Source organism: Pan troglodytes, chromosome 19 (genome assembly GCF_028858775.2).
Source record: "Pan troglodytes isolate AG18354 chromosome 19, NHGRI_mPanTro3-v2.0_pri, whole genome shotgun sequence".
NCBI classification, from domain to species: Eukaryota; Metazoa; Chordata; class Mammalia; order Primates; family Hominidae; genus Pan; species Pan troglodytes.
Window position 1 is genome coordinate 62,854,608 of NC_072417.2, and position 16,477 is coordinate 62,871,084.

Sequence of the window (16,477 nt, forward strand, 5' to 3'; positions counted from 1 at the left end):
CACAGTGTATAACAGAACAGAAAAACGGAGTTGAATGTATGGAAAGTTAAGATCTCATACCAATTCTATATTCCCAGGAGGTAGACTGGGACCGGAACTCCAGATCTCAGACTTGAAGGAATCCTAACTGTGTCTCTCTCTGCCTTCTTCCAAGACTGTCACACCCTCCCTGCCAACATACCACAGCTTCTTCCTGTCCACAGTCTTGAAAATCTATCCTTTCTTCCAAGAAGAACTCTTCTCCGACTCAGAGAAGCAATCTTTACTCAACCCCACTTGTAGGATAAAATTCCTCTCCCTTTCCACACAGTGAATGTACTTTGCCTAGGTTGCAAATATTGACTTTATCTGTATTTATCTCACATTTATTCCTCCTTATTCTACGCTCTGTTTACCCATGTGTATTGTTAGATCATGCCCTTGACCAGCCTACCTCATGGGGTTGCTGTGACAATCAAATCAGACAACATAGGCACAGTGCTTTATAATGTAAGGATTATTATTAAGAGGTAGAAATTTCATCTCATTTTCTCAGAGAAGTAGCTAGGGCATTGTAGAAAATAGAGATTTGGAGTAAAAAAAAAAAAAAATGGGTTTTGGTCTGGGTCAAACTATGCAACCCTGGGCAAGCAACCACATTCTCTTACTTTGTATCACTCACAACCACTTTGAAACCATTGTTGGGAATGAGTACAGTGGACACCTGAATGAAGACTTGCTGCTTTCCCCTACAGCTTGCTGAACCTCAGCCCAAAAATGGGGATGGCAGGGATTGCTTCTTTGGATCCCAGTGAGGATTAAATAGAAGTATAAATGCAGTGACTTCATAAATTATCAAGCAGAACAGGATGTATGGGACCATTATTATCACTGGTATAATGTGCAGAAGAAAGATGACTCATATTCTAGTAGGGTACTGAGAATGCTAGGCCTGAATTGACTAGAGGTGGAAAAGGGAGTGGAGCCACTCATGTGTCCCAGAGTCAGCCCTGCTGCCTCAGCCTTCGCAGCTTACCTTTGTCGTTGGGGGTGGATGCCAGCTCCTCGGCGGCACCCCGATGTTCCTCATGACTGGCCAGGCCACAAGGCTGGGGAGATGCCAAGGACATGGAAGGAGAGCTGGCAAGGTTGCCAGGCTCCAGGAGGAGGAGGGGATGATCACAGCTGCCACTCTGGGGAGGAGCTGGGGCCCGGTGCCCATCAGGGATATCAAGGATCTAATGGGGAAGGACGGTAAAGACTGTCAGCCCTGAGTATTTCAGGCCTGCAGCAGCACAGTGACCCCGAGGGTATTTCCCTTGCTGCTGTCATTCTCTATCCATGACACACAACCACAGAACACCATTTCCTCCAGCCATTTATTTCCCTGGCCACCCTTCAATCTAGAAGAAACTCCCTCCTGTTTCTTCCATAGCACTTTGCTCTTATCCCTAATAGCACTCACAGTCCAATGTATAATTACATATTCACCTGTAGGGCTTGATCAATGTGTTGTCCCCATAAGACTATAAGCCTCATGAGGGCAGGGACCTTCTGTGCCCTGGGCTCTAGGAATACAAAGATGATAATGTATGCTGGAGGGCACAATAGCGGCAAACCACCAGGAGCCTGTAAGTGCTGTAACCATTGCAGAACAAGTATGCTGATGATTAGCATGTGTTACATACCTCCTCACCCCCTTCTAAAAACACTCAATGGTACTTGAACCTGTAGCTCACCAAATTATGTGCACGTGTTTGGGTATATGTAAAATCCTGCATACATGCACATTCAAAACCAACTAGTAGGTAAATCATAAACTGAGAAGTGTGCCCATTAGAATCATATTAATATTGGCCAACTGGCATTCCCCAATTAAACTGTGTCAATATAAAATTGTGCCTGAGGCCGGCTGGGCGCAGTGGCTCACGCCTGTAATCCCAGCACTTTGGGAGGCTGAGGCGGGCGGATCACGAGGTCAGGATATAGAGACCATTCTGGCTAACAAAGTGAAACCCCGTCTCTACTCAAAGATACAAAAAAAATTAGCCAGGCATTGTGGCGGGCACCTGTAGTCCCAGCTACTCGGGAGGCTGAGGCAGGAGAATGGCGTGAACCCAGGAGGCGGAGCTTACAGTAAGCCCAGATTGCGCCACTGCACTCCAGCCTGGGCGACAGAGCGAGATTCTGTCTCAAAAAAAAAAAAGAAAAAAAAAATGTGCCTGAGACCAGCACGGTGGCTCACGCCTGTAATCCCAGCACTTTGGGAGGCCAAGGTGGGTGGATCATGAGGTCAGGAGATCGAGGCCATCCTGGCCAACATGGTGAAACCCCCTACTAAAATACAAAAAATTACCTGGGCATGGTGGCACATGCCTGTAGTCCCAGCTACTGGGGAGGCTATGGCAGGGGAATTGCTTGAACCCAGGAGGCGGAGATTGCAGTGAGCCAAGATGGCGCCACTGCACTCCAGCCTGGCGACCAGAGCGAGACTCTATCTCCAAAAAAAAAAAAAAAAAGGCCGGTGGCTCACGCCTGTAATCCCAGCACTTAGGGAGGCCGAGGCGGGTGGATCATGAGGTCAGGAGTTCAAGACCAGCCTGGCAAAGATGGTGAAACCCCATCTCTATTAAAAATACAAAAATTAGCCAGGCGTGGTGGCAAGCGCCTGTAATCCCAGCTACTGGGGAGGCTGAGGCAGAGAACTGCTTGAACCCGGGAGGTGGAGGTTGCGGTGAGCTGAGATCGCGCCACTGGACCCCAGCCTGGGCAACAAGAGTGAAACTCCATCTCAAAAAAAAAAAAAAGTGCCTGAGACGTCAGCAAAGGTAGCACATATTCTGCCTGGGAGTGGAGTCGGGGAGAAGGCTGCATAGGAGCAGCTTGGCATGAAGGAGGCATGCGTGTTACCAGGTAGAGATGGAGAAGGGGCAGGGAGCAGCAGGCACTGAGGCGCCCATGCCGGTGCCAAGCACACGGGGAACAGTGAGAACTGGCAGTTTGGCTGAAGATGACCCCTGTCTGTTCCTCCCAGCGGGGGGGCCTCCTCTCTGCCAATCCTTGCCCCCTGTCTTTGTACTCACCACCACAAAGCCTGTCCTAGTGACATGGGTTAAGGCCATTTGAGACTAATAAACTCCATTTGCATTCCTTTTGCAGGCTGGTGTTTGTATGCTGCTGTTTGCGTAGCCATAGCCTGTGAGGCCACAGAGAGCAGGACTCCCAGTTCCCCTCGCCCAGGCCAAGTGAGGCACGGACTGTGGGTGCACTCAGGGTGCGGCCGCCACTCACCCTCAGCAGCTCCTCTTCTCCCTGCTCCTTCACAAACACCTCCTCCAGCTCTTGGTTGAGCCCTTCCAGGCTCCTGTGCAGGCAGGGGCTGAGTCGCAAGACAGGGGACCCTGAGGGGAAGCTGGGAGGGGACGCCTGAGGAAGAGGCAAATGACAAAATCACACACAGCCCCACCAGGCCTAGACAGTCATTCATTCTGACCAGGGGTAATGGTCATGTCCACACAGCAGAACTGAGTGAATGAAGGGTGATTTGGGGACAGTTACAGATTGCAATAGGTCCACTCAGGGCAGTTTTCTCCAAAAGTTTGAGCTTTGCAGAGTCTACTGTGTGCTGTAGAGTCACTGCCTCAATTATATGGGGATGGGGGTAGAAGAGAGGGAGATTCAGAACGGCAAGAAGCCCTTCCAATATCACACAGCAAGACCAAGTTTGGACTAAAACTTCACAAAGCATGCAGTGTGGTAGGGGGCTCGGCAGTTCCAAGACCCAGGAAACCTCTGCCCATATAGGGGGGCCTGCATGGAGGAGAACAGAGGGGAGAGGGCTGGGGGAGAAAACATACCCTCAGTGCTCCCCGCACTGCGTGGTCCCCTGGGAGTGGTGAACCTCGCTCCTTCTCTTTCCCACTGCGGCTCAGCTTTGTCCTCTGCAGTTGTTGCTTCAACTTGGAAATCTAGCAGCCCAGAGAGAAGATGACAGAGGCAGATTAAGGAAAGCCAAAGTGCACTGGGTCCCTCTTCCAAGGAGTGGCTCCTGGCAGAGGCCCATGAAGATATATACAAGGAGGATGGAAGTTAATCTTCCATCTCAAAATAGCTCAATGGTGTTAAAACTGATGATCTGTTCCTCAGACGAGTTGGATACCTCACTTAACTAGATGGATTGGATTCCAAATAATTAAAAATATACAACATGGAAACCATTTTGTCTTTTACAGATTCCAAAGGCATGGACTACCCCTCTTTTTTTTTTGAGACTGAGTCTTGCTCTCTTACCCAGGCTGGAGTGCAATGGTGCGATCTCGGCTCACTGCAACCTCCACCAGGTTCAAGCAGTTCTCTGCCTCAGCCTCCTGAGTAGCTGGGATTACAGGCACCCACCATCACCCCCAGCTAATTTTTGTATTTTTAATAGAGATGGGGTTTCACCATCTTGGCCAGGCTGGTCTTGAACTCCTTACCTCGTGATCCACCCGCCTCAGCCTCCCAAAGTCCTGGGATTACAGGCATGAGGCATTGCGCCTGGCCCTAACCCTCTATAAATAGCAATGGAAGATGATGTTTCTGAATGCTAAGGACATTCAGAGTACATTCACAATGATCTTAGAGGCCCTGAGACCAGGAAGGATGGGGATATTCTCCCTTGTTTAAAGTAGACTACACTAGGAACAGGGATAGACACTCAAGAAGGGGATATTGGATTTCATCTTGACTTTCATATCCTGAGACTACTACAGATTATCATCAACAATTTTGAATATTATCCCATCACATGTGCAATTCTGGACCTTCTTGCCCTCAACTGGAAAATGCTCAGGGGATGAAGAGCTATTTAAATATAAGCCTAAATTAAATGGAATTCAGAGAGTAGATCTGCTGCCCACAGCCATAAGATTTATGACTAGAGCCAAGAAGAAAGAGCTTTCCGATTTGCTATTGTGGGTCACTCGTACCACATCTCCCCATTCTTAGTGTGAATAACTTGCTTACTCTGACCATTGAAAAGTTTAAATATTTTTTATTTCCCCCTTGTCTTAAGCTCTCAACGTATTCACTTCATATTTTCTCATTGTTCTCAGCAATAGAGGGCAGAAGCAACTTCTTCTTGCAAAGGCGTGCAGGGTGAGTCCTATCGAGTTGACCCTCTCAGAAGCTGCCACACAGCATGTCAGGAGGAGCTGATGGGGAGCCCTGGAATATTCCAGCCTACGGCTTTCTCCCCTTAACCTCAATGACTTGAGCACTCCTGAGGGAGAGGGAGGGCCACGAAAAAGTGTTTGGGAACATTTTGTTATTTTTCTCTTCTTTTGAAAATAAGGCTAGGGCTGGGCGTGGTGGCTCACGCCTGTAATCCCAGCACTTTGGGATGCTGAGGCTTGCAGATCACCTGAGGTCAGGAGTTCAGGACCACCCTGGCCAACATGGTGAAACCCATCTCTACTAAAAAAAAAAAAATACAAAAATTAGGTGGGTGTGGTGGTGGGTGCCTGTAATCTAAGCTACTTAGGAGGCTGAGGCAGGAGAATCGCTTGAACCCAGGAGGCAGAAGTTGCAGTGAGCCGAGATCGTGCCACTGTACTCCAGCCTGGCCAGTAGAGACTCTGTTTCCAAAAACAAACAAACAAACAAAAAACTAGATGAGTAGTTAAGAAGTAAATGAGGCTGGGAGCTCCTAATTCCCAGGAACTCCCTCCCTGTCTTCCTCCAGTCTCTGAGCTGCTTATCTGGATCCAATCCCAAAGAACAATGGTGGCTCCAGCCCTGTGCTTGCTGCTGAAAGGCACTAGCAGCCTCTGGCCAAGCCCCTGCCTAGCAGGAGGGTCTGGGCTCCTAAGACCTGGCCACTTGGAGAGTGGGAGTCAGCTAGGAAGGAGCCATCTCATCAGGAAAAGGCCAGGTCAAGATAGGAGAGGTGAGCAGTGTGACGCCACCATGGAGGAGATGCATTGCATGGTACTAGGGGATTGAGAAGAAGCCGCTACCCTAGGCAGGGAGTCAAAGTGGGTAGCTACCTCTTTTCGGTGGTCTGTGCTGCCCCAGGATGCTGAGCGCTTGTGTGCACAGGAACTGGCACGCTCACCTTCTAGCTCTTGCCAGGACAGGGGCGTCTGCAGGGAGAGAAACACAGTGAGACACAGCAGCTTCTTTGGCAGGCACTGGGGAACAGGCACACAGTTTTCTGGGTAGAGGTGATGGCCCTTTGAGCCCTTCTCTCTGCTCATCAACCTCTGAACACTCCCAGTCGGTGTTCTTCTTCAGGCTTCTCCACCTGCACTCCCTCCTTCCCAGTTCATGTCCTCCAGCAAACATTCCCTGATGACCCAACAGGGCCAACCTCCTCTTTACTCTTTTCTGAGTGCTATACATGTATGATATCCCAGTTATTCCAGCTGATCCTCAGTGGTGAGGACAAGTATTGCCACTCCTATCCCAACCAGCTCCAAGAGAATATAGGCTCAGGCTCTGGGAATCACTGGCACTCTTTATTCTCTCGCCCTCTACATGTGTAGCACAGGCCCAGGATCCTGGGAGCCTAATAAAAACAAGTTAATATATAGGAGTGCATTAAGGGATTATTAACTGGCAAAACAGGAAAAAAGGTCAACATAGGTCCCCTGACCAAAGCAGGGGACTCCTGTATGGTGCAGTACTTCATTTTTCCCTGCCCATGGAATAAGTGTTACTCCCCCAACCCCTGCCCCCACTGCAAATAAGCAGGAAGGAGACATTTTCAGAAAGGAGAGAGCCACAGTTCTGAATCCAGCCCTGATTCCTGATCCCTCTTGGCCTTATCACTCCTTTTCCTCCCGGGCCTGCCCAGCCCTCATAAAAACAGGGCCCTCAGTCTGCATCTTCTCTCCCTTGCTGCACCGAAGACAGAGTGTCTAAGATGGAGGCAGGGAGAGCTGCAGGACTACTTCCTGAGCCCCGACCCAAGGGAGGAAGCTGTTGGCTCTAAGCATGAAGCCAAAGAGGCCCAGATCCCTCCCCACCACCAGTATCCCTACTTCCATTCCAAGGGAGGGGCCCAAGGGGGAACGCTCCAGTGGAACCAGTTTCTCTCTAACTTCTGTGCACAAGCACAGGCTGCCAAAAACATGAGGGCCTGGGAACTGTCTCCTCCAAGAGATCTGCTGACCTCCCCCGAGAGGTTGTTGCAAACAGAAAAGGGGGAGGACGGGGAAAAAAACCCAACTACTTGCCACCCAACAGCTGCTAAGAGGAGCTCGGCGGGGGAGTCTGAGCAAGCTTGTGAGAGCAGACGGCCGTATGTGACAGCTGTAGTGGAGAGGGGCCACTGGGGATTGGGGCTCCCTGGCTCTTCCTTCTCCCAGCTGCTCATGGATCAGCACCTTTACTGGGCCATGCAACATAGCCAGGGTGAGACAACTACCCTAACTTTCTTGTTCTGATGAGCATCACGAGTAAGTAGGTAACAGAGGAATCTACAAATGCTAAATAAAGCATCCAGAGATCCATTTCCCCACAATTCCCTCCTTTAGGAAAAGGGCAGACGGCCCAAATCTTCAGCACAAACCCTAAAGCCATATACTGGCTCTGTCAGTATATGGAAAGCTACTTCCAAATGCCCGTGTCTCTCTAAACCAGAGTTCTACCAGACAAAGCCTCAGAAAAGGCTGGTGCATGCACTGAAAAGTGAGGAGGAAGCCCATCTCTCCCAGCCACCTCGACCCAGCAGACACACAAAGGATCCTCTCCTCAAGGCTCCAGGACCAACTCTAAAGATGACTACCTCTGCTAATCGAAGCTGGGCCCCGCACCCCCCACGCAAACCTGTTGTCCCTGGAAGGTGGCAGAGGCTATAGAGGGATGACAAAAGCTAAAGGGACCGTTCTGCCCATTTCCCTTCCTCAGGGAAGATACTGTACTCACAGGTGGGTGGTAACAGAGAGGAAAAAACAGCCACATTCAGGCCGCCACGGGTACTACTAATATCTCTTGGAAACTCTTCAAGTACCTCTTTCTTCTGGGATATGCGAGAGGATGGAAAGAGAAATGCAGGCTAGCACAGGACTTAAAAAGGATGTGAGGCTGGGGGTGGTGGCTCATGCCTGTAATCCCAACACTTTGGGAGACTGAGGCGGGTGGATCACTTGAGGTCAAGAGTTCAAGACCAGCCTGGCAAACATGGTGAAACCCCGTCTCTACTAAAAATAGAAAAATTAACTGGGCGCCTGTAATCCCAGCTATTCAGGTAGCTGAGGCACGAGAATTGCTTGAACTCAAGAGGTAGAGGTTGCAGTGAGCTGAGATTACACCACTGCACTCCAAGACTGGGCGACAGAGCAAGACTGTCTCAAGAAAAAAAAAAAAAAAAAAAGAAGAAAGAAAAAAGAAAAAAAGAAAAGAAAAAGAAAGGGATGTGAAAATCATAGCAGCTAGGGTCATCTCCTCTCTCAATCCAAGTGACCCCACCTCTCTCCGCTCAGCAACGTCTTCCACCAACCTTCCACTGCCTTCTCTGTGTAAACTATACTACTAAGGCCATTTCTTTGTGTCAACACCCAACCCCTGGCCATAGAATTCACCATCTGACCCTTCATCCCACGGGCTCTCCATCCTTGGCTCTCTGTCCTCCCAAGCAAACCCATCTCCCTCTCCTTTTTCTTACCTTACCCCCAACCTCCAAGCCTGGTCTCCTGATCTAAGACGGCCTGCCCGGCCAAATATTCCCATTCTTCTTGTCAGGGAGCCTTTCCTAACTTGTCTGCCTCAGGCTGACTGCTCTTCTGCTCTGTGTCTCCTCCTTGCAGATGGGCTCTGAGTGTACAGCATTCGTGCAATCAACAAATAGTGGCTGAATGTACACTGTGTGCCCGGTACTGTTTCAGGCACTGGCCATACAACCATGTACAAAACAACACAAATACTTGTCCCGTCTGAGTTTATGTTCTTATTGGGGAGACAGTTTAAACAGTGATAAGTGCCAAGGAGAAAAATACAGCAAAGAAAAGGGATAGGAATGCTGGGTGGGGGATACAATTGGAAATGTCAGGGAGGCCCCCAATGAAAAAGTAACATCTGAATAAAAACACGAAGGAAGTGAGGGAGTGAGTCATGTGCGTATCTGAGGTAAGAGTAATCCAGACAGAGGGAACAGCCAGTGCAAAGGCCCTGTGGCGGCAATGAGCCTGGCATGTTTGAGAATGATAAAGAGGCCAGTGTGGCTGGAGCAGCGTGTGTCAGGAGATGCAGTGACAGGTTAAAAAACGGCTCCTCAAAGATGAGGAACCTATAAATGTTACCTTGTATAGTAACGTTTTTGCAGATGTATTAAGGATCTTGAGATTATCCAAGATTATCTGGGTGGACCCTAAATACCATTACAAATGTCCTTAAATAAGAAAGAGGCAGAGGGAGATTAGATGTATGCACACTGAAGAGGATAAAGCGATATGACCACAGAGGCAGAGACTCGAGTGATGTGGCTGCAAGCCAAGGAGTGCCAGCGGCCACCAGAAGCTAGAAGTGCAGGAACAGACTCTCCCCAGGAGCCTCCTGGGAGAGAATGGCCCTACCAACACCTTGATCTCAGGCCAGTGAAACAGAACTTGGACTTCTGGTCTCCAGAACTGTGAAATAATACATTTCTGTGGTGTTAAGCCACTAAGTTTGAGGTAATTTGTTAAAGCAGCCTCAGAAACCTAATGCAGTAGGTTATCCTGTGTTTGAAGTTGTTGACATGCTGACATCGAGTATTCTTTTTTTTTTTGAGATGGGAGTTTCACTCTTGTTGCCCAGGCTGGAGTGCAATGGCGCAATCTTGGCTCACTGAAACCTCCGTCTCACGGGTTCAAGCGATTATCCTGCCTCAGCCTCCCAAGTAGCTGGGATTACAGGCATGTGCCACCACACCTGGCTAATTTTGTATTTGTAGTAGAGACGGGGTTTCACCATGTTGGTCACGCTGGTCTCGAACTCCTGACCTAAGGTGATCTGCCTGCCTCAGCCTCCTAAAGTGCTGGGATTACAGGCATTAGCCACTGCGCCCACCCGACATCGAGTATTCTCAAGGCAGGAGTGTACACAGGTGTGGACTATAGCCCCTCCTAAACTGGGAGTGCCCAGAGTGGGGACTGTGTCCCCAGTTTCCAGTGCCCAAGGTTAGATAGGACTCCTTTTCTGAGTCTCACCATGTAGTCACAGCTAAGAAAAGCTCCCCTTCAAAAAGCTAACCTGGCCAGGTGCGGTGGCTCATGCCTGTAATCCCAGCACCTTGGGAAGCCAAGGCAGGAGGATTGCTTGAGGCCAGGAGTTCAAAACCAGCCTGGTCAACTAGCGAGACCCTATCTCTATAAAAGAAATAATTTTAAATTAGCCAGTTATGGTGGTGCGTATCTGTAGTCCCAGCTACTAGGGAGGCTGAGGCAGGAGGACCACTTGCGCCCAGAGTTCGAGGCTGCAGTGAGTCATGATAATACCACTGCACTCCAGCCTGGGCAACAGAGTGAGACCCTGTCTCAAAAAAAAAAAAAAGGAAAAAAGAAAAAGAAAAAACTAACCTTCTGGCCACAACAGGGGTCACACCATGCTGCTCAGTCATTCTAGATGACCCTTTGGAAGCAGGGTAGAGCTGGAGCTCAGCAGACCAAAAAGTCATGTTTGTCTCCAGGCACGGTGACTCATGCCTGTAATCCCAGCACTTTGGGAGGCTGAAGTGGGCAGATCAGATCACTTGAGGTCAGGAGTTCAAGACCAGCCTGGTCAACATGGTGAAACTCCGTCTCTACTAAAAATACAAAACAATTGGCTGGGCATGGTTGCACATGCCTGTAATCCCAGCTACTTGGGAGGCTGAGGCAGGAGAATTGCTTGAAGCTGGGAGGCGGAGGTTGCAGTGAGCCAAAATCGAGCCACTGCACTCCAGCTTGGGCGACAGGGCGAGACTCTGTTCTCCAAAAAGAAAAAGAACAAAAAGTTGTTTGTCAGGGGGAGTCATGCACTGGAACAGATTTGACACCCTGGCCCAGGGTGAGCAGCTGAGGGACAAGTAGGGTAGCTTCTGACCATGAGTGGCATGGGCCAGCTGTGCAGATGATACTTAGGTTATGCAAAACTGGACGTGGCCAGACCAAGGAAGCCTTGCCTGGGATTGAGATCCCAGAGCAACATGTGGAAGGACAGCTGGGCGTGGGGGTGGAGGACAGTTTCTCAAAGAGCCATCTAATATAATGAGGAGGAGGGGCGGGATGAAGCTGAAAACCCTCCAAACTGGAATCTCTCAGCCTCCAGCCCAAAAGTTTCTACCTAGACTCCATGACCACAGGCAGGAAAGTCCTGGCCCTCACTGTCTCCAGTGACCTTGGCACCTGAGTAAGCTCCATGTGTGGAGCTGGGCTAGGCCCTGGGAACGTAACCCACTATCCCTGCACGGGACTGTCAAGCAGCATGGTGCCCGGCCTGGTGTGGACCGTCAGGACCACGTGTTCAACTGAAATTCTGCAGGGAATCAGTCCCTTAGGTCTCCGGCCAAACAAAAAGGCCGGAAAAGGCTCTGAGGGTGGTCTGCTGGTCAGCACTGAAAACTGGCTGCAAGTGGCCAAGGCCACCATCTCTGGCCCTACAGTGACTATGCAACCCTCAGATTTTCCATCATGGCCCCATTTTCAAATGTTCGGTACTTTTGTCAAACTATGCTGAACAACTGGTCCTGATCGCCAATCTGGAAAACAGGCAGTGTGCCCAGGCCCCCACACCCACAAAGAAAAACATTTTTAAAAGGTCCATGATGGTCATACTGAATTGTGTGTCATCACTGTTGGGGCACTGGCTTGGGAAAACAGGGAGGATAGTACACAGGTAGGGGAAAGACACAGGAAGAGAAGTCTTCCCAGTGAGCATGCCCACCTTCACCTCTGGCCTTCCTCATACTCTGTGTGGTTTGTCAAGACTTAAGCTTTTTTTTTTTTTCTAAAGGGTAAGTTGGGGCTAAAGAAAAAAATATCCTATCATAGAAGCTTCCCCATATTACCTGGGGAATGCAGACGGAATGGGGCTGGGGATGAGTAGAATGGGGGGCTGGGCTAGGCAGGACAGGTACCCAGAGTCCTGTCCGTCAGCAGGATGAGACCAACAGGGGAACTTTGCTCAAACAGTCATTCCAGCTGTGATGAGACCACTTCCTCCCTCCAGAAAAGTACACGAAGACTCAAAGGTGTGCACAGCAAGAAGGGAGAGGGGTAACTGCAGCCACCGGCACGTACTGCCCTCACCCACCCTGGCCTGGGCCCAGCTACTAGAAGTGGGCAACACAAAGCAATCGGTGGCCAGCTCTAGTTTACCAACTGACCTGGTCATCTCTCCCGTTGCTCAAAACACGCAGCATCTCCAAAGCACTTCTTCCCCAATTACCATGTTCACACATCCTCCTCCCAAAACAACCAATATCACAAATAACATATATCCGCACGCTTCCTCTTTCCTTGCCCCAAATATTTGGGTAACCCAGTTCTCCATGTCTGACTGTAAATGGCCTGAGGACAATCCTTTGTAACCACCTAAGAGTTTAAAACACAACGAGGAAGGAGATACTAGGATGAGATTGTTGGCACTACTGGGCTATATTCAAGAACTGAGAGCTTTTCGCTCCATCTTCTACTCTGTGAAGAAGCCTCAAGATAGCATGCCCGGCTATCTAGACAGCAGGTGTCCCAGGCTTGCTGCCTAGATCTGAAGCTGGCTTGCAATGGGCAGGGCCCTGGTCTCCTCTCAGGGATTCAGAGGAAGGAGCTGCTTAGCCTGAACCATAACTGCAGCTGCTGACCTCATTGCAAGGCATGCCCTGGGAATGCCAGGGCTGCTGGCTCTTGGTGGAGGGAGGTTAGGCAAGTAGGACAGTAGTAGTGAGTGCCCACCAGTGAGGGAGGATGAAGCAGAAAATAACTACTATATTGGTATGACTAGAAGAGAAAGGGCAAAAGGTAAGGGCAGCGGTAGGAACAGCCCCACCCCCAGCTTAGGGCAATTGGGAAAAGGTTCTGGCATCAGTCTTTTTTTTTTTTTTTGACACAGAGTCTCGCTCTGTTGCCAGGCTGGAGTGCAGTGGCATGATCTTGGTTTACTGCAACCTCTGCCTCCCGGGTTCAAGCGATTCTCCTGTCTCAGCCTCCCAAGTAGCTGGGACTACAGATGTGAGCCACCATGCCCAGCTAATTTTTGTATTTTTAGTAGAGATGGGGTTTCACCATGTTGGCCAGGATGGTCTCGATCTCCTGACCTTGTGATCTGCCCACCTCAGCCTCCCAAAGTGCTGGGATTACAGGCGTGAGCCACCATGCCTGGCCGTATTAGTCCATTTTTAACAGCTTAAAAGCTTTCAAGGACTTTGGTAGATCCTGCCACCCTCCCTTCCCTCTTCCCCTCTCCAGACACCTTCATGTCTTCCCAGTCAAACCTCTCCTTCCTCTCCAGTCCTTTCTGGGTGATATCCCAGTACTCAATAGGAAAGGAACACCAGTTACTTAGGAATATGTCAGGTGAGCCTCAGACCTCTACAGTGTAATACCAGTGTTGAAGAGGGTAGCTTGGACCAGGCCGGGGGGCTTAAGCAGGAATTTGAATGGAGCCCAAAACCTAGAAGCAGCAAATTCCCAGAAGACCAGGAATGAAAGATGGGTAGAGTGCATATTTTGGTTTGGATGCCTAGGTTGATCAGCATTCTCCACCTCCTGACTGCGGCCACAATATTGACAGGTTGCTAAGAGTTCCTCGAGGGCTGGAGCCCATCCCAGGGAAAGAGGAAAGCTGCATGGCTTGGCCTTGCCAGACCCACGGAGGCTCATCGCTGACCTCTGTCTTGCTGTGGCAAGAAGCCCAGACTTGTTATATAAAAGATCTGGCCTACAGCTGGAGCCTGAGCAAAAACACACAGCCTAGGGCCCATGCCTCTAAACTCAGCCAGGGAACATCTGAGGCCAACCCTGCCTTCAGTTGACAAAGAGAAAGCTATCTGAGGAGTGGGAAGGTGACTTCCTAGAAGGCTGAAAGCAGGAAATGACAGAGGCAGAAATAGGTGGGCTACACAGAAGCCTGCCATCTGACAAACAGGGATGCAATAATGAGCTTACACACTCAAAGGAATCTCAAGTCCTGTTCCTCCAGGAAGCCCTCCTTGACTACAAACATATTTGAACTAAGCACTCCTATCAAAAGACAAAGTTATGTGTGCTCCCAGGCCTGTGAGGAGGAAGCATAATTTATCCTACTTGCCTTTTCCAAAGGATAAAGGGAATGGCAGTGCCCAGGGCTCCCAGGAAGGAAGCCTACTCTCTCTCCTTCCTGGAGGGTATTCTCCTTTCACAGTCTATTTGTAGATCCAAAGAGGGCCATGATTTTAACTGCAGCAAATTCTTGTTGATTCAAGGTGGGGTATTCCCATGAGAATTCCCCTTCTTTAAACTTTGCCAGATATTTGGCTCCATCTCATCCCTTGGCTGTCTGTTTACTGGCCCTCATAGAACTGGAATCCAGACTCATGGAGGCCAAATCTTGTCCTCATTTCCTTATTCTTCATTCCAACATGCCAAGAACAGTACTGGGCATTCAAACATTCACTAACAACATTTGAAAATGGATCGCATTAACAAAATAAATAAAGGAAAGAAACTGACATGATGTGGTCAAAAGAGGTACCAAGCACTTTCACGTGTCATTTGGCCATCATGCCACCTACACAGAGGCAGACCACGCACTCTCCACCCAGTTTGCAAAGGAAGAGCTGACTTGCCCAATGTCCCCCAGGGTGAAGGGCTGACTCGGACCCTCATGTCCTAGCCACCCTGTTTCTGCCTATCTCGAAATAACTCATTTGCTCTGAAGATGAACAAGAGTGCGTTTAAACTGCATCAAAAGGGAGATTTGACTCTTAACAACTTAGCTGCTAAGAATGAAGTCCTGAATCAGATTAAGAAATGTCTGTATAATTTCACATATGAGATACGTTCGTGCTCAGGCCGATGCTAGCTTATCCAAAAATTGGTAAATGAACTGGATGATCTGCAGAGATTCTTTCCAAGCTTGGGATTCTTAATGAAAAGACTGTCTTAATGAAAATACTGAAGGAGAGGAAGCTGGCTCCCCAGTCCTTGAATGGGTACACTGAAATCCCAGTCGGGGCTGCTGGCAAGGAAGAATTCTCCATTATCTGAGAACTTCCCATTCCTATGGCTCCAATGGGATCTATTCTGGCTCAGCGTAGTTTTTGGCCACTTCTTTGGGAAATACAAACTCAATAGAATGTTGGCCTTGGTTTAATTTTAGCAAGGTAAATCTCATTTTTTATTTTTTTTATTTTTTTGAGATGGAGTCTTGCTCTGTCACCCAGGATGGAATGCAATGGCGTGATCTCAGCTCACTGCAACCTCTCCCTCCAAGGTTCAAGCGTTTCTCCCGCCTCAGCCTCCCGAGTAGCTGGGACTGCAGGCACCCACCACCACGCCCAGCTAATTTTTTTATTTTTAGTAGAGACGGGGTTTCACCATGTTAGCCAGGCTGGTTTCAAACTCTTGACCTCAGGTGATCCGCCTGCCTAGGCCTCCAAAAGTGCTGAGATTATAGGCGTGAGCCACTGCGCCCGGCCTAAATCTCATTTTTTAAAAAGCTAGAATAAACTCTAAAGTCAGCTGTTGATTACCCCGACACAAATACTCAAAGCTAAACTGAAAAACCCAGATTGACTTCTCTCTTCCACCAGGCAGGTGGAATGCAAACTCATTTCCATATAAGTTTACAAAGAAAAACGGTGGTAAATTAGCAGGGCGTGGTGGCAGGCACCTGTAATCCCAGCCACTTGGGAGGATGAGGCACGAGAATCACTTGAACCCGGGAGGCAGAGGTTGCAGTGAGCCAAGATCGCACCACTGCACTCCAGCCTGGGTGACAAAAGGAAACTCTGTCTTAAGAAGATAAAACATTACATGGATAATATGTACGACCAAAACCCAAGACAAATCATCGCAATGACTTGAAGAAGACCAAAGGCCTCCTCAACCAGCTCTCCCGCCCCATCCTTATCCCTTATCCCATCAGGAGAGAGCTTCATTACCTGGGTGGCCTTGTCATTGGTGCAGCAGGTGAAGGCCCCATCAGCATCTCGTGGCCACTGGCCCAGAAGGTAGGAGCTGAGGATGGTGTCCAGGGAGAATGTACGCCGGACCTGAAGTGGCTGAGGCCTACACACTGACTTTTCTGGGGCCACCGAGCATGGGACGCTGGCTGCAAGAGAACACAGCCCACACGCCTTGCCATCAGCATGGAGGAAGGAGACGTGGCAATCACCTTCCTCTTCTAAGAGATGTGGCCTGCCTGCCCCGTCTTCACTCATATCCACCACTGTCCTAAAAGAATTTGAAGCAGCCTGAAACAGCACATATGGTCTGACAAGACCTTTCCTGACCTACTCAGCCAGCCTTTATCATGGGAAACAATTTATACCATTTTACTTTGGACTTGGATGTTACTTTAT

General features: G+C 49.3%; 1 protein-coding gene across 8 annotated transcripts in view; it reads right to left on the bottom strand.

Annotated features, from left to right (window-relative positions):
• FAM117A (family with sequence similarity 117 member A) overlaps positions 1-16,477 on the bottom strand; it is a 79,063-nt gene that overhangs the window by 6,305 nt on the left and 56,281 nt on the right. For 7 of the 8 annotated variants that reach the window (XM_054671117.2, XM_054671119.2, XM_063799815.1 and 4 more), the window contains 5 exons: positions 16,058-16,227; positions 6,006-6,101; positions 3,837-3,947; positions 3,271-3,405; positions 1,016-1,217 (listed from right to left, as the gene is read on the bottom strand). In XM_054671117.2, coding sequence (XP_054527092.1) covers positions 1,016-1,109 — 94 coding nt within the window. In that variant the 5' untranslated portion in view covers positions 1,110-1,217; positions 3,271-3,405; positions 3,837-3,947; positions 6,006-6,101; positions 16,058-16,227. The remainder of the gene's footprint in view (positions 1-1,015; positions 1,218-3,270; positions 3,406-3,836; positions 3,948-6,005; positions 6,102-16,057; positions 16,228-16,477) is intronic. The other variant, XM_016932486.4, reaches the window with a different exon arrangement.